Source organism: Mytilus californianus, unplaced genomic scaffold (assembly GCF_021869535.1).
Source record: "Mytilus californianus isolate M0D057914Y unplaced genomic scaffold, xbMytCali1.0.p SCAF_8, whole genome shotgun sequence".
Taxonomy (NCBI): Eukaryota; Metazoa; Mollusca; class Bivalvia; order Mytilida; family Mytilidae; genus Mytilus; species Mytilus californianus.
Genome location: NW_026262734.1, coordinates 48,420,826 through 48,440,210, shown reverse-complemented (window position 1 = coordinate 48,440,210; position 19,385 = coordinate 48,420,826). Strand labels below are relative to the sequence as shown.

At 31.6% G+C, this 19,385-nt stretch overlaps 1 protein-coding gene across 1 annotated transcript; it reads right to left on the bottom strand.

The window, feature by feature from the left end:
- Positions 1–278: 278 nt before the first annotated feature.
- On the bottom strand, positions 279–12,375 carry LOC127712061 (probable serine/threonine-protein kinase pats1). Its single transcript, XM_052218253.1, has 4 exons — positions 11,698–12,375; positions 11,069–11,181; positions 355–526; positions 279–283 (listed from the first exon to the last, which is right to left on the bottom strand). Exons 1-4 carry the CDS (start codon positions 11,912–11,914, stop codon positions 279–281), a joined length of 507 nt encoding a protein of 168 aa, XP_052074213.1. The 5' UTR covers positions 11,915–12,375.
- Positions 12,376–19,385: the final 7,010 nt, after the last annotated feature.

Genomic DNA, 19,385 nt, shown 5'->3' with positions numbered 1-19,385 from the left:
AATCCGTCAATTTTCCATATTCATTTAATTTATGCCAATCATCGGCTAGGCTGCTGTCAAATTCCATTTTATCTGATACTAGACATCTAAATGCATCGATCAACCATTTAGGTTCCAAAATAACATGATCATTCAAAGTTTTCTCATCAAAGTAGACAACTGTTCCATTGTCATGGCAGTATTGAAGGCATGATTTGAATTCTTCTTCGGTTGTTATGCCAATATCCTCGTGCATTGAAATTGTTAACAATTTGGCAGTTGTAGAAATTGGCACACCGTTATCCTTCAGCTTTCCTAACACTTGTTGAAACAAAAGCCATTTCAACGGACAGTCTCTACCCCAATGCAGCATACCTATAGCTTGACTTGATATGTCTTTTCTAATCGTTTCAAAAACATCATCAGCATCATCCGTATTAGAAACAAAATACACTTTTCTCAAATGATCTTTCTTGTCTTGTTTAAACAGCACTTCACACAAATATTCTATAAAACGTCTCTGTTGTTTTTGTCGTTCTGATTTATCCTGCAATAAATGCATTATATCTAGAGATATGGAATATTTTGAGAGAAACATAGATTTGCATAAACATCATGCATGACAATTAGAAGGAATGTATTAATGTCATCGAATCAACAGTTGTGTCAGTTTATTCTCACTCCTGTTTGGTAATACTTAATTATCCTTGGCTACTGCATATAAGATTCCTTTTTGTTGAACTCTTATACAACGATAAACGGGTTCCTACGGGATAAGTCAAGCTTATAATGTTTATTTCGGGAGACTATGAAAATGGTTTCACACCGTTATTTTGTAGGTCTTGTAATAGAAGCCGGTCGGGCATTTGAACTGCCACAGAAAACTGAGGATAAATGGAATAGGTTCATATATTTGCTTTAAAATAGGCCACGGAACTATTTTTATCTAAAGTAGTCTCATTAATACTTTCCCCGTATTCATTCCTAATTCTAATAACTAAGTTAACACAGTTATTATTGTTTTAATGTACAGAAAAGGAATGATTAGCAATTGACAGTGTACGTCTTTATTCGCTTGGATACAATCTGTGACAGAAATTCAGTCCAGAAATGCATCGGAGCATTTTATTATAAAACTGTTTTAATATAATTCAAATATCATGAATATAGTGCATTGTTGTCTGAGTTTAATGTTGTATTTCAGTAAATGCGATATTATAACAGGTATAATCTACACGAAGGAATGACGACTCGCAAATCAGAACTGTATTTTAATAATTCACGGTGCTCATTTTACTTCCAACTGGACGTTCTTACCTTACAAGCCAGTCTAAGCGATTAAAGTAATGTCTCATTGTCATTCAATATCCTTTAGAAAATAAACATAGGTGAACACTTTGAAGAAAGTGCACGTTAAAATTTCCAACGGGCAAGTATGAAGATGAACAATGATATATAACTCTCTATTTAAAAAATAAATAGAGAGTTTGAACATGTGTATCATATATGGTCAGTTGTTATAATTTGATCATTGTAATGATTCTAGACCGTTATTCGTCCTCTTATTTTTCAATGGGTGCAGCTGCCCAGAAATGAGGTGCATAACGTGAAGTTGAGCATTATTATATAAGTACATTTTACTTAGTACGTAGTCTAACAATGCATGACATTTGTAATCAGAAGGAGCGTCAGACATAATGACAAACGTGAAGCAGTCCTCGTTTTCATTTTGGGAAAGGAATTGTTGCTCGAAAAATTGCGATAACCATTTGCCAGTGTCACTTGGTTTGTCTCTATACTCTGTGCTTAACGTAACAGACTGGATTTCCCTCCACCAGTTCTGAACCAGATGAAAACGTCAAAAATCTACTTGCAGGGGACAGCAGTTATATACGTGTTATAATTGACCATTCATAACATATGTACAACTGGCGAACGGAAGAGATTTATAATGATAAATAAAAATAAAATTCATCTTTGGTTTACCTGTACTAAATCGGCGCAAATGAAAAAATCAAATCGGCGCAAATGAAAGATCGAAAATTTAAAATTGGCGCAAATGTCATACGCCCTTTTTTTAATAAGTAACGATATGAATTTATTAGGAACAATAAGTTAGGATTATGTGCAGAACACCAGTTTTAGGTAGAAAAAAGTCGTCTTCATAAGTGGTAATCAATTTAAAAAACCATTCAAGAGAATTGCAACTCTTTAAATGAGTAAAGGATGTAGCCAGGTGAAATTGCAGGAAAAAGGTGACTCAGAATTATACCTTTTTTAGCATTAGCATTTCTTCGCTCTTAATTCGCACAAAAAAATTTAGAAGCAGTTTTAAATTTCGGTAATGACCTTTTTATGAGCTTTTAAAGTAATTTATGAGAAGAAAAGACCCAGGAAGCCCGAATATCCGACGAAAAATCATAAACCTGACCTGTTTTCATCCTCAAGATAAAATTGTTATCATTAACTGTACCGATCTATCAATTTGAATAAAATATGGGATTTTCACATTTTGTATTATTTGGAAAACCTTCATATTAATAAAGTTAAGGGAAAATGGAGTTACGAAAAATGAGTAAATCTTTAATGTTCTTAAAAAAAAAGGAAGCGTGTCTGGCGTATAAAGTTATAAGCTTAGTTTCATAGCTGGTTTTTTTTACAACCATTTGGTCGATGCCACGGCTGTTGGATATTTCCGCCATTGGAATATTACCATCCAACAGCACTTCTGTGTTGACATGAATTACCAATGAATGCTTTTACAATTTATTATTATATTTGAAAAAAAAAATTTCTCAAAATTTTGAATTGTTAACAAAATATTTTTCACTAAAAATTCAAGCTGCTATATATTTTTCATGTAATATTTACATGATATATCAACTGACATTACTAGTCAGTTAACATTACAACCTTACACAACAATAAGTATTATTTTGTTTTTTTCCATTGAAAATTGTTTATATCTATGAATATTCTAGCTGTACTTGCATGAGGTTCTTCTTGGAATTTTTCACAATTAAAAAAGTAATGCTTCTAGTAAGTTAGTGAAGATGAATTAGACTTTTGACTTTTCTTAAATAGTTACTTATATGTTATATAAGTTATGTTTATACAAAGTTTGATTTCCATTACACTCAGTAGTCATTATTTTAGGATTTTCCCAGGATTTTTTGTTTTCTTTATTATTGAGAAGAAACAGATTCATTATCATATCTTAATCAGCTACATGTGAGTTTATCAGATGTTCTTAGCAGGGGGTTTATTTACATCAGTTCCATTACAAATATACATGTTTTGTTAATTAGTGACCACTTGTGGCATCTGGCTTTCCTTTATCCTTTGTTTGTTTGCACATAAACTTGGGTGTAGTTTAGCTCCTCCCATTTAGGAATATCCCATTAAATAGTTGTATATTGAAAACCAGTACATGCTGCCTTTAGTGTCCAGTTTTTTCAATGCAGATTAAGCAGATAAAAGAATCATTTTTGCTCAAAAAGTGGCTTAGCTTAAACCTTCTTAATGTTTCAGTGATTCGGATTAATACTTTACCAAAGCAGGTTATACAGATTTTTGAACTATTTAATTTTGATTCAGACTCTATACACATTTATTTTGGAACAACTGATATCAAAATGTCTGCCAAATGGAAAGGTGTGTGTAGGAGGAGTAATAAGGATTTCTCCTTATGAGAACCATTGGACTATAGTAATCCATTAAACTGGAATATTACAAGCTGAAAGACAAAAAAGGAATTAGGACATCTTATCAAATGTCAAAACTAGTGTTAAAGCAATTTTATATAGGATAATTATGAAGCAGTAACATATTTTGTATATATTACTTCTAAACTTTTTAACTTTTGGATTATGAAATACCCCTACAAAGCTGAGTATTTAATGCTGGCGATTTTTGTGTTGTGCATAATTTTACATTTTTAATGTTATCTGAATTTTGGACGACCAATATAAACTGCGACTTTATTAGAGAGTGAATTATATTTGATATAGCCGATTTTAACAGCATCAGATACATATGTTTGTTGTGACCATGCAGAGATATTTCCATCCATGTTGATGAACTGGATTTACCTACAAATGTTCTAGGCAAGTATCTTTTTACTACATGTACAATTGGGTGAGCAACCAAAACAGACATAATAGGTTAATGTGACAATCATTAGGATCCAGCAGTAAAACTGTGTAAACATACATCACCAACATACAAATCTGACTAAAAACTCAAATATTTACATACAAATAAATCTACATAGTAGCCAACAAGATCTTTTTTTTGTAGTTGTTAGTAAATTTGACAAAGACAGCAACAAAAAGTTTTTGTAGTTGATAGTACATACAGCATATAGTTTGCATTTTCTCAATAAAGTACACATCAAGTAAAATATAAAGACAACAGTAACAAGCGAAAACAACACTTTAAACACCTTTTGCATCATAATTGCACCTCTTGACCCACCTGCAACAGGAACCGCTAAAAACCTAAATAGCTGATGAAAAAATACTGAGTCACGTCATGAGTCATACAACCAAAGGAACATAATAGCACAAAGACTGATAAAGGAAAAACTGTAAAGTAATTAAAAGAAACACAACTTCAGTACCTATGGAAGCTATAACTCAAGACCATCTTGTATTATTTGTGAAGTAGACACTGAATATTTATGCACTGGTATTCAAATAAGCTAACTTGGTTATTGACAATAGCATATATATGTCAGATATTCCATTCATTTCTTCATCTGAATGTGATAATTTTGATTTATTTCTTTAGTATAATATCTATATTTTATAACAGATACTCCACTTACCGCCAAATTAATTTCATGATCTATTTACCATATATTTCCTTGCATTATGTACAAAGAGAAACGATTATGTTGTTACAGTTATATGGCATCTCCATAATTGAAGTCAATCGAAATTGTGTTTTTTTGGTAAACACAATTGGTAAATGGAGTATTTAGATTGATTGATTGATTTGTGGTTGCTTTACGCCGCCTCAGCACATAAAGGTGATATCACGGCGATAAATGAATTAAGAACAAATAACTTGGGAACATATAAGTATAAACATTTTATCTAAATGTTAATAATTCTAGAATACTGTGATATGGGTTAAATCGTTACTATGCTAGCTTTACAGATAGATACTTATATAACAAACAATTTTATATTTTATAACAGCATTTGATATATTGTGAAAACTGGCGCCTTTCTTCATTTCTTTTATTTGCATATTTATACACTGAGGGAAACAAGACATTGCACCTCCTGTATGCACATTGAGAACATCAGATGGACAATCACAAGCATTGGACTCTACCAGTTTGACATGCTTCTTTTTCTGCATAGCTGTGGCAACAGCTCGACTAAATTATTTAATGCTAGTTGGATCAACACCTTCACCGACTTAATTGTTAAGCTTTATATTTATCATTGCTGCTCAGTCATATATACATTATACACTTGAACATTGATGGTATTCATATCATGTAATAAACTGTTCAATACTATTGAATAATGACAGATAATTCAGTACCAAGCAGTTCAGATCTCCATGGTACATACCCAAGGGACTTTAATGTTAAATCTAAGTGCTCTAGATGTTTTACTGTTTTTAATGGGATGTTTTAAACCTGGACTAATTAAACTAGATTAACTAAATTTGGAACAAAGGAACTAATACTTATAGTTGTGGATTCAACTTCATCTGTAGTAAATGCATAATGTTCAGCAACTAGTCATATGAATTCATGTTCCTATGTTTTAAACAGGATACATTATCCATATTCAACCATACAAACATTAGATACTAGAGCCTCCTCATTTCAACATGCACCTCTGGATAGACAGATCTCACAAACCAGACCCAGTGCAGCACAACTTTCAATGAAGTGCCCATGCAGCTCAGATTTAATGTGGTCCTAAATCAGCAGTTGGTGATCTTTGGAACAGTAACATGCTAATACTACAGGAAATGTTTATGAGACTGGGTTCAGAAGTTTGAGACCTTTATGTTATTGAATGGATTATAATTACTAGTTTACCTGCTGTTTCTGAGGATTTTATAATATTGCTTTAAATTCTGAGTTGACTATACTCTACCATTAAATTGTATTTATGTAGAATAAGGTAAAGGTATCTGCAAGGTAATAAAAATTATCCTTTGCTGTCAGAAAGTAATACACCGTAAATAGGCTTGAACATGTTTTACATTCTGTAAATATACTGCAAAAATCAAGAGATATCAGATTACAATAAAAATTGATGTAGAGAAAATGGTATTGTCTGCAAAAAGGTATTTTTTCAAGTTTACTAACTGCATGCTTTGTAGCTTTTATGGATTTTTTTTTTTTTTTTTTTTTTTATGTAGATATGGCAAGTTTACATTTTCAAGGCCTCATATACATTTGATCCAGCTGTAAATCTATGCATTATAGATGGTGCATTTTACTCCGACTTAGTAGTTTTTAAATTACAAAAATATTAAAAACTGTTCTGTTTAGAAAGGGCATAAGCATTCAGGTACATAAATTATGGCTTAATTAAATTAATACTTATCTGCCCATATAAGATTTCATTAGAATTTATACAGTAAAGTAGGAATTTACTCCTATTCATCCAACTGACCCACTTTTCTTAACCATTGATAAGAAATTTTAGAAAGACAATATTTACTTATATGTTACTCAGATCATAGCTTTAGAATAGGGACAGCTTCTAGAGCTGGAAAGACAAATAGAAGATCAAGCTGGTCTTCAGATATTTACAGTAGATGTATTTATTAACACTAGTATCTGTAAAATATTTTCAAAGTAGGTTAGGTAGCTTTAAGAAAAAGTTATTTCTCAAGTTCTTCCTATATATAAAAATAAGAAGAAATATGCATGAATGTTTTCAAAGTAGTTTCAGTATTGTTCTGTGACAAAAGTTTATTTTTTATGTGTTATCATTATGTGATTATTCTTAGCTTTTCTTTTATGTTTTGTGTGTATTTTAATTAATTTTTTTCTCATGGCTTTATTGAAAGTATCCCCTCCCTTACATCACAATCCTTGGGGACACTCAGCTGTTACCATTTGTGTTATGGACATTTATGAAATTTTATCACTGGTTATTTCAAAAATTTCACTCATCCCCCAAGAATTTCTGGGGATAAACTGTCAAATTTCATACAAATTCATTCCAACACCAATTCAACATCAACACTACTTGGCTTCCTTATAGCCACAGACTAGGCTTCCTCATAGCATCATAATAGGCTTCCTCATAGCCTCATAGTCTTCCTCATAGCCTCATAGGCTTCCTCAGAAATAGCCTCATAGGCTTTCTGATAGCCTCATATGCTTCCTGATAGCCTCACGCATTTATTTGGAACCATAGTTCCAATTGGAATGGTGTGATGTCAAGCCAGGGGTCTTTTCTTTGCTACTTTTCAGTACGCACATAGGCTCTTTGCTTAGGCATGGAGCAAACATTTTAATTTTAGATGAGTAGATTCCCCAAGGGCCAAAATTAAGTGATAAATATAAAATTATAAAAGTTATAGTTCATTTATGATTTATGTTTCAGTCAAACCTGGATATAATTGGCACTGCTACGCAATACATGTATTAACACAGAAGTTTATTTATAAACTTATAGAGCAGGATTTTGAATTATGTTGATTATATTGTTTATATGAGTACTAAATGCTTAATTTTACATATCAAGAGTTCAAAAGGAGAGTTCTGAAGCAAATCAGGATAACTGAAATGTTCCTTAAATTAATTGTCTTAAGAACTCATTATGTGTGACTTTGAGGATTTTGTTCATTGGGTACATATTTCAGCAAGTTAGACTTACTCAGCCAGGTTTTAAATGTCAGGTCAAAAGATTTTTGCAAGGAGGTAACTGTTTTTCTGGATGTTTACTCAGACGTTATATACTTTTCATTATTACAAAAAACACATCCACTGACCAAAGGAGAAATAAGTACAGTATAAACAACAGACACTTAAATATTAAGTACAACTTTACAACAGATTATGAATGGACCTTTAGTATATCTACAATCCAGAATCAGTACTCTAGTCAAACATGGAACAAATTACAGATAAAAATAATCAGGACCATTTCTGAGGACTTTGTATAAACGTCATTATAAAAGCTATCAGTATATGGTTTTTTTCCTAATTTTGGTATTGTTTGTGCATACTGTTTCTACACTTGCCAGAAATAAAGGCAACAGTAGTGTACCGCTGTTCAAAAGTCATCAATCAATTGAGAGAAAACACATCCGAGTTACAAACTACAACCGATCGAAACACATCAACTTTAAGAGGTAAACTACGACACAACAGAAACGCTGAATTGCAACAAAAACAAACGCCAACATACATATAAACGGATTTTTTTATAACAGCTGTAATGTTCTTGAATTGGTTTATAACATTTTAAGAGAACATGGTGGTATGAACCTGGTTTTATTAAATAGTCAAACCTCCCGCTGTGGTAATGTTAAAAAATTTCACTAAAATGACAGCACTACGTGACAGGAATACATAGCATTGGGACAATTTTTATTCAGTATTCACTCATGCTATTGGGTTCAAAAGATGAAGATTAAAGACATGCAATTAATTCTGTGTGTAATTGAATAGATAAATAGGTAGCACGAGACATCTACCATTGAGATATGTTTTAGTGCTTCACTTCAGATTCGACTAAAAATTCGTTGCACACTTGTTGTCACAAGTTGAATACTAACTGCTGTCTTTTCCGAAACACCTGTAGGTTGCACTTTGTAAATACAGCTGTTTCTCAAACCACGCCTCTTTTGGGGAGATATATACTATTCGTAGATATGTTAATTTGTTAACGTACTGGTTCCCATTTATGATCTCTGTGTTTCATTTCATTGAGACATCACTTGGGAATGTAACCAGTATAGAAAAACATGGTAGCGCCTAAGTTTTAATTCTTAGGAGGTCCAAAAATGGAGGTAAGGGTAGTATAGAATTTTAGTATAAGTTTAAACTCTTAGAAGTTCAGGGCACATAAATGTTGAAAATATGCCGCACAGCCCTATATTTCGACCTTTGAATAAAATAGTAGTGCATATAAACTTTCCTTTCTAGGATATTATTTTTCACGAAACTTCATAGTAAAAGTGTCACAGTTTTAGCCGCAAAGGGAGTTCCTATGGGAAATTGCATTGTCTATATTTACTGAATTGCATCCTATATAGGGTTAAAAATTAGAACATACAGAATTTCACAAAATCTTGTTTATCTCAGAGATTTTTAAGGATTTAACTCAAATATGAAGTTTTATAAATATTTCATGAAGATTGAAAAAATCCTGGGCCTTTACTATGATGAGTCAGCATAAATTCACAGTTTACAGTATGCATTGTTTACTTAAAGCCCTGAATAAAAAATAAATTCATGATATATGCCTATTTGTAATTTAAATTGTTTAGAAGTGCTTATATTTACTCTTCGCAGTCATTGCAACTCATTGATCCTTCTTAAATATTTTTGGTGGGGTGTTTTTGTCCTGTCGATAACCCAAAAGTAAGCCGTAACACCTAAATGTGCTTTTTTGTGACTGCGGCATAAAATACAAGCTAGAATTACAAAAAGACCTCAATAAAACTTACAATAGTGTGTTCTATCCTAATATGTACCAATTATTCCCATTGCTAGAAACAGGGGAAAAAATTAGGAAATGTGAGGCCCCAGGGGCAAAAAACAGAGAAAAATGCCTCCCCCTGGGTCATAAAACAGATAAGTTAACTTCTAAATGCTATGCTTTTATTATTTTAAAGGTCTTTTGTAAGGAAAACAATTACTGTGCTAGGAAGTTATGCAAAAATCAGATGTAAGCAGTCATTTCTATCAAACTTTTAGTGAATTTATGTACCAGACTGATATCTTCATAAATACAACGTTTGCAAATATGGCTTTGTTTAAACACTTGTAGTTCATATATTAACTAACTTATGTTAGATATATGGTTAGGGATGATACTGTTGTAACATGAATTCTAAACTGACCATTTGAGGCAGAAATTGTGAACTTTCATTGACAAATAGGCATACAGTAAGATGTGGACTGGAGACACAGGCAGGATTGGATACTTTGTATAATATTGAATGTTGGAATGATTAACTACTAAACATTACATTTATAGTATTTTAAAATGCTTTGAATTTGTTATCAGAATAGTTTCAAACAGGTTTTAGACAGTTAATGTCAGAAAACATGCACATAGGGTAAACTGGCAATTATTAAAGTCTTGTTTTCAAATTCTTTAAAAAATTGAAACAGGGGTAGGGGTATAAAATGTACTGTAAAAGGAAACTTAGAGTATATGCAGTGATTTCTTTAAGGCTATAATTCTGATAAATAAGTATTGTTTTGAGAAAAAGTGTTTTTAGAGAGTTTTCTATTTGAATAAATGTTTGTATAGGTTGCACTTTGTAAATACAGCTGTTTCTCAAACCACGCCTCTTTTGGGGAGATATATAATATTCATAGATATGTTAATTTGTTAACGTACTGGTTCCCATTTATGATCTCTGTGTTTCATTTCATAGAGACATCACTTGGGAATGTAACCAGTATAGAAAAACATGGTAGCGCCTAAATTTTAATTCTTAGGAGGTCCAAAAATGGAGGTAAGGGTAGTATAGAATTTTAGTATAAGTTTAAACTCTTAGAAGTTCAGGGCATATAAATGTTGAAAATATGCCGCACAGCCCTATATTTTGACCTTTGAATAAAATAGTAGTGCATATAAACTTTCCTTTCTAGGATATTATTTTTCACGAAACTTCATAGTAAAAGTGTCACAGTTTTAACCGCAAAGGGAGTTCCTATGGGAAATTGCATTGTCTATATTTACATAATTGCAACCTGTATTTATAGCATCATACTTTGTTGGAATTTTTGTTTCAATTTTTACTTTTCTGGGTGTAGTCGTTTTTGTGTTTGCAAAGTTGGTGTCTGTCATTTCGCATCGTATGGTTTTAGTCCCACTTATGCTTTTGCTCAAGTTTGTTATATGCTTGAATGCATGTTTACCTTATATTTATCTGTATTTGTACATACAACTATAATTGGAGGGTCTAATCGGCCTTCTGTTTCTCTACTTGACCAGTAACAATGAATGACATCAATCCAGAATCTTACATACGCTATAAAAAAACAATATTCGAAGGTAAAACTAGCATCTAATAAATGCATCAAAATAGAGGCACTATTTTCCAATTAGAAGTCAAATAGTCACTTTGTTAAAAATAATGAACAAATATAAAACGAGATCAACGTGAAGCTATTTCATAAAATATGTCTGAAAGAATGTTAGATGATAAGTTGGAAAATCAAAAGCTAATTGTAATGCCCAACGTGGTATAGAAAACATTTAGATTGTCAATTTTCCTCCACAGGTCGGTTATTCTCTCAGGCTTCCACCTTCAAATAAACTTATCAGCGGGTAATATCCAATAGTGCTAAACGTGGTGTTAATCACAACTCATTCAATATAAAATGATATCAATAAAATAAAGACAAAAACATTGTTTATGTAACACAACATAATAGAAAATTACTATGATGTCATCTTACAATAAGATACATAGATTAAGGAAAAAAGAAGCAAGACAAACATGCCACACATAGTTTGAGGAAAATGGTGCTATTCCAAAACTTACAGGCTGATTCTTTGAAACCTTTCCATGTTGTTTCACCAGTGATACACTCTAAACTATCTGTTACTAGTACAAAAACTGCAACACTTGAGAGAAACACTTGATGTGTAGCATAAAACTCCTTTTGACCGGCAAAATCCAATAACCAGCAAGAGGCCAACATATCCTGCATTTTAGATTCCTTTTGGTAAATAAATGGTTGAATTATGGCAGAAGTCATTTCTTCTATGTTCTCTTCATTTGTAGAGCCATGGTCATGTTCATTTTCATTTATCTTGTGTATTTCACAGTCAATTGAATATGTATTAGGATGTTCAAATATAATGTTATCTAGTTGTATTTGATTTGCCGGATTTACTGTTGCATTTGTGGTTTCAGTTTTTGATTTCTCTTCCTAGTCAGAACTTTCGTTGTTTGTTTCCTCATAAATTGTTTCTTTAAGATCTATATCATTATTTTCATCATGACTTGGTAGACTACTCACTTCTGCTATTTGAGTTATAGAAGGAATTATTTCCTGTTGTTCACAATCTAATTCTAATTCATTTTGAGACTTTTCTGTGTAACTGCTGGAATGTTCTCCGTCAACGACATTTTCTCTAATGTGTTGTCCAGTTACGCTTTCTACTTTCCTATTCTTCCTCGCATACATTTGGCTGATTAATTTGTCAAGATCATCGTGTATCTCTGTAGACAAAACAAAACGAATCTTTTTGAGAAAATATGCGAATCATGTGTTTATAATGTTTAATGTGAGTCATTTTATTCCCTCGTTCCTTCTCTGTATTATGAGGTAATTCCAAATGTGCATGAATTGACTGTTCTTGTATAATAATATTTGAATGGTTTTGCATGGAATATTATGATTCTACGTAGAAAAATAAACACTGTAATATTTATTCAATTATTAATGTGTTTCCTGCATAAAAAATACCAGTTTATGGTGTATTATCGCTCTTATTACTTTATCAATACTGCTACAAACTCCACTATATTAATCGTTTTATCTCAAATTTGTTACAAAAATATTGGATTTTGCATATGCAATAACCGCAAATTTGTCCTGGTCATTTTCCTGTCGGGAGCAAATAACTAGTTAGTATGCCCTTTTATGACGTCATAAGCACTTAAGTGACAAACCGGTGTAATAAATTGTTAGGTATTATAATAATTAAGAATAATAAGGCACAACAGGGATTAAAACATAAAATTACAGGTAAAATCTAGATAAATGGATTTAAAAAAAAATGTTTAAGAAGTGTTTGTAAAATAAACAGTCGAGAAAAAACATGACCTTATGCAATGCAAAAATATAGGTATCGACTGTAGTATTGCAAATGTACAAATGTGTAATATTTAGTATGGTTTAAATTTACTTGTAGCAAAACCAATATTTATACCAATAAAAACAATATTCAAAGATTTAATGACAGTGTTGAATTGGTACTCTGTTATACTAAGTTAATTTAAATGATTGATTAGTTTACCCGGATCGTATCTAAATTTCTAGTCTCGATTAACAACCGCAAAATTTAGGATGTGCTTATCCGTTTGAAATAAGTTTTCTACAGGTACAGCCAAACTTAAAATCAAAATATTTGTATCTATCGAAAAAATCAGTAAAGGTTTAAGTAATTTGTGGTAACGAAATCCCTGACTTTATAATTTACTAGTAATGCATAGATTAGAAACACAAAACGTCACTACAGACACGAGCATAGCGAACAAGTTGGGATATATAAAAACTGTAAGATGGTGCCAAAGGAACATCACAGTCTAAAAGGGGAAAATTATCAAAAAGGAAAGAAAAACCATCCCTTTTGTCGTATTTTTTGTGTATACTTCCTGATGTTATACTTTAATACTGTTATATCTAGAGAATTCTTGATTATTTAACAAAAAATATCATCAACATAACGGTTAGTGTTGTTGAATTTATCAATTTTAAAAATGGACTTTGCAAACTTGAACCTCACTTAAAACTGGGGTGATCTCAGGTTCTACGGAAAGGTAAGCAGATCCTGCTCCATATCATTAATCAAATGGAATTTAGACGGTTCTTTACTGAGTTTGGTCATAAACTGTAATTCGTAACAGTATAGAAACAAGTCTGTTACTAAATGTACAATTAGTGCCCATAGGAATACCTGCATTCTGTCGATAAACTTTATTCCGAAACGTACATTAATTTTGTCAAGAAGAAAATAGTCTACCAGTATGACGCTATGTGTTTTGTTCCGGCATCAAACTTAAAAATCAGACATTTCAAACAAATTTGCACGCTTCAGAATGTAATAAAAATTGACAAAGAAAAGATTTTCAGATGAAAATTGTGAGTGTTTTGTATGTTATTGAAGAAATCCGTTGCCATAGGCAAAATTATCTTCTTCTTAACCTTTAAAATGCATAAATGACCTAAATAATAGCCAATGGAAATGTCTCCTGATGCGGAATAAACCAATCAAATTTAAATATTTTTTTCGTATCACACTCTTAGTAGTGTGATAAGAGAAATATATCTCCGTGCGAGAAATAGATAATAGGCCGCAACATAATCTTCTGTACCTTAGATAGTATTTAATGGCCAAACAAATCCTGATGGCGTCCTGAATACGTTCGAATGTTTCCATTTTGGGACCTATAATTAATTGTTTTCCAAGCAGCTTCCATGTATCATGGAAACGCAATCATTAGAATATCGTATGCATTGCGTAGTGCAAGTCGATATCAGAAATAAATGTCTGAAAAGCCTTGTCTCAGCTAAGTTCATTTTCATCTTTTTGCAGCCGTCTTGAAATTGACCGCCATTTTGAAAAAAAAAATTAAAAGTCTTATATAACGACATGACTTTCTAGAAACGTTGGATTACATTTGATTTGCTTTTAAAAGATTTTGATGTGAAACTTGAAATGATTGGAAGTCATCTTGAAAATGGCCATCATATTGGATTGTCGGAATCATAGTTTATATTGATAATCAAATATGTATCTACAATTGTGCAAAGTTTCATACTTTTATCATCAAATCCACTATAATAAATTCTAGAAATATGCACGAATCATCTGGGCTACAATTATTCGGAATGCTTGACCAAAGAACATTGAACTTACGGCATATCCAAGAATACCATGTGTACACCTACAGCATTTATAAAAGATGTGATATTAGAAAAAATACAAATCCATCATTACTAAATATGAGCTTGATATGAACAGGAGCATGGATGATGAAAATCTTCCTACGTTAAATGGACACCAAAACTTTTAAATCTTAAAATAGAACGATTTATAAGCAAATCGTCAGACTGCTTGACTAAACATCATTCTGAAGTTCTAACTACTATTCTTTTCTACAGTAAATATTGCATTTAGAAATAATTTGATTAGGTATAGTTTAAGTTAAAGATTTGACAGTGAATAGTTTTGTCCTACAAATGCGGAACATAAATTTGACGTCGATCTTTAATAGATAAAAACGTTACCACAACTTGAAAAACAACTTGAAAAACTAATATCTAAGACATATACAAACATGTATAAACTTTCCAATAAAATAAGATTTGATATTCATTCAGAGTACTATGTTTCAATGCATATGTCTTAAGATTAACATAACACTTTATAAAAGACAAAGTACAGTATGGCTTTAAAACTGATGTAAAAGACATTGTATTAATAACGTACACACATGATTTATTCCTTAAAATAATTTGAAACATATTAGATTTAAGGTTGATTTGTCACCAAATCGTACCTTTTCCTGTGGTATTCTAACATGCTTCCTGCATTATTATTTGATTTACACGGAATTTACACATAATTTTAACCAAATGTAAGCCAAGGATGTATTAATACTTGAAAAGATGAAGATCTATTTTACCAAAACGTGCGTTTTCTCGTTGGATTCGTTTTACATTTGTTTTTTTTTTGGGCCTTTCATAGCTGACTTTACGGCATTGGTTATGCTCATTGTTGAAGGCCGTAATGTGACCTATATACCACATCTTCTTATTATATATAACTATATGACTGAATAGTTTGACTTGAGAATGACGTAAGCTTAATTTTACGTTCCTGGTAAAGCAAATTATTCTTACTACAGTAAGTGAAATGAAATATTGTTCAAGATAAAATTGCAACATAATACCTTTCAACTGTTTTAACTGTAGAAAAGAGAAAGGTGGTGACACATATTTATTTTATTGATAAGCTTGATAAGTTTGAGATCAACGTTAAGTTGAATTGTGTTACTTATCATGAATGAATTTTAAAAAGAAGAACAATGTTTCTTACTTTCACATGGCCTCCACTTCCCAGTTTTAACATTGATATTACATTTCTCAATTTCAATACCATCCGTACTGTCCGGAGCAAAAGTCACTTCTTTCCTTTTCTGTCTCAGTAATCTACGCATTAAACTTGTTTTTCCAACTCCCTCCTTTCCAATAAAAGCAACTCTAGCAAAATATTTTCCACATTAATTTTTAGAGAAAAGTTCATATATATTCTTTTGTTTTTCTTCATCACTTAAAGTTGTTGTCTGTGAAAGTATCTTCGACAAAACTGAAACATAGATCCTGAATGGCTTGTATTGCAATCATAAACTAGACTTAGGTAAAAGACGTATTACAACGCCAATGGTAACATGGAAAAAACCAATACAATATGGGAATTGAGTTCATTAGTATTTCCGGATAACAACATGGAATTTCGTACTAATGCATTCTCATGTAGTCTACAATTTGTACATTTATCTCGTTGTTAATCCTTGGTTCGATTAATTTACAAAGCCCTCTTATATTAAACGTATCTCTGTTGTACACTATTATTGTGTAAACAATATCAGATGACGCTATTAGGTCGTTGTTTGACATGGCAACACATAGATAACTTAGTTTCTATGTCTACATGTACATTTGTGAGATTTAATAATCGTTTCCTATATAAAATCAGGTACATGTATGGCAATAGTTTATATCATTGTCAATGTACAAATGTATTGTTACGGTGAATGAAAACTGCAAGAAACTTTGGCAGGTGATCTATACTAAAAACGTTATAAAACTATGTGCTAAGTAGTTGAATCGTATAATTCAATACCGATTTAGACTTAATACCGGGTGTGTACTAACATGAGCAACACGACGTATGCCACATGTGGAGCAGGTTCCGGTTATATATAATTATCCTTCCGGAGCACCTGATAAAAGAGGGACGAAATATACCAGAGGGACAGTCAAACTCATAGATCGAAAACAAACTGACAACGCCATGGCCAAAAATAAAAAGACAAACAGACAAATAATAGTACAGATGACACAACATAGAAAACCAAAGACTAAGCAACACGAACCCCACCAAAAACTGGGGGTGATCTCAGGTGCTCCGGAAGGGTAAGCAGATCCTGCTCCACATGTGGCACCCGTCGTGTTGCTTATATTATTACAAACCCGGTAAATAGTCTAATTCGGTAAGTCACATTCGTGAAAAGGGAGGGCATTGTAGTTACGACATAAGGAACATATCCGATATCATCTGTGAAACGGTTATTCGTTAAATTTACGAAGGGATGACTTCAACTTCACCATTTGGAACTCTTGGTTTAATAGCTTCCTTGTGAGCAGCAATCCTCTATCAAGGAAATCATGATAGGAAACACAAGCCCGGGAATATCGTATCAATTGGGAGATATATTCTCCATATGCAGGCGCTGCTGGAATATTGCTATATAGAAATGGAAAGTCCACAATTGGGAAGCTGAAATCATCTCTCTTGTCGTAAAGTTTTGTTTTCAACCGACCTTCATTGTCAATTTTTAGATGTAAGTCAAGATATGAGGCAGACTTAACTGTATCTGTAGTATCCTTTATCTCTAGTTCGATGGGATAGATTCGTTCAACATAGTCACCAAATTTTGTATTATTTAGTGAGAGAACATCTATATAGCGGAACGATAACATACTCAGTTTTTAGTGGGGTTCGTGTAGCTTAGTCTTTAATTTCTATTTTGGATTTTGTGTACTGTTGTTTGTCTGGTGGTTTTTTTCATTTGAGTCATGGCATTGTCATTTTTTTTTTTTTTATATTATGAGTTTTAATTTCACTTTGGTATCTTTTGCGCTTAAAGTTATGTACAAAACTCGTGGCTGTCCTGCTAACCAGTGGAAGCCATTGGGCTGATTTCTCTTTGTTTGTTCAATAATAATTACCAAAAACTGTTGTCACTGCTATGACTGTGTAAACTGAAAAGAAAGTGTAGTTATCCTGTAAGATTCAAATTAAATTATACGTTTAGTTCAATGTTCCACATTTTGTAAATGTTAATGTGTTATTTCGGTTTTTAACATTTAAATATAAAAGCAATTCAGCACATACTTCAAAGTTTTGATTAACACAGGATGAATAATATTGTTTAAGTACATTTGTAAATAATTATACTTGTTTCTGAAGTTTAATACTTGTAGATAACGTGTATTTCATTACAATATAAATTCAAACATGTCAGAGAATACAGTTACAGTTGTAGCACCAGTACATAAGAATATTGTTATGGTTACGTGTTTTCTCTACTCACCTGCTGTTAATGATGATAAAGGAAACTTGACGTTCATATCCTAAAATTACAATTTCAAAGATCATTAATCGTGTCAACCTATACAATACTTCAATTGTCAAATTTACAAACCATTTTTGTTACAAGAAGATTTTTCAAAACTTCTTGATAATTTATATTTAGGCGTTAGTTATATTTTATGTCATGAGTGAAAAGAAATATGTCAATCTGATTAAAATTAAGATATGTTGTCCTCCACGTTTTGCATGAAAAGAGAAATCTTGAGACTCATGCAAAATATTTCCAAGTGAAATCCAATATACGTCATATAGCTAAAGATACACATTGAAAAAATCAATTTAAGGATGTACACCTCTGAGGAGCCAAACATTTCTAGAATAAAACTTTTTTCGTAACCTGATTTTTGGGTTTATATGACTGTAAAAAATTAATTGGTCATGAGAAAATCATATTGTAGTGCACTTCTTATTTTTGCTACGGCCATTTGAAAGTACCTAATTTTGAAGATTTACCCTTTTGTCATTAATGTTTTCCCATTTTTAGACTGTTATCATGAAAACAATCACGGTTTCACAATTAAACTGTTTTTCATACTTTCACAAAAGATGAAATGGACCAATCCGAAAAAAGTTAAGTTTAAAAAAATATAGTTGGTGTTAATATAAGAAAGTTATATAAAATTATGTTGCTTTTTCTTGTTAAATTTTTCAAGCTGTCAATTTTGTAAAATTGAGATTTTTCTCCTTTTTTTTTTAGAACAAAAAGCATATTATTTCAACTTCTTTGTTATGAATAATTGAAACAAATACATATCTTAGAAATTTGAAAGAAAAAAAATGATATGGGATGTACATGTTACTGGTAAAATCATTTTTTGTACCCTCACCCATTTTCTTTAGATTGGTTATGAAATTTGAAAATGTAATTACTCAAAATCTACTTTTTGTAAATACACAATTTTTTCACAGAGTGAAGTTTGATTATAATATTTTTGTAAATTTACTGATATTTTCCATCTGTATCACCTGTTTTGGAAATCATTCCATAACAAGATTTGAACGATACTGTAACTTTAGAAGAATACATCCTTAAAAGTTGATTTGTTATAAAATTTTTGG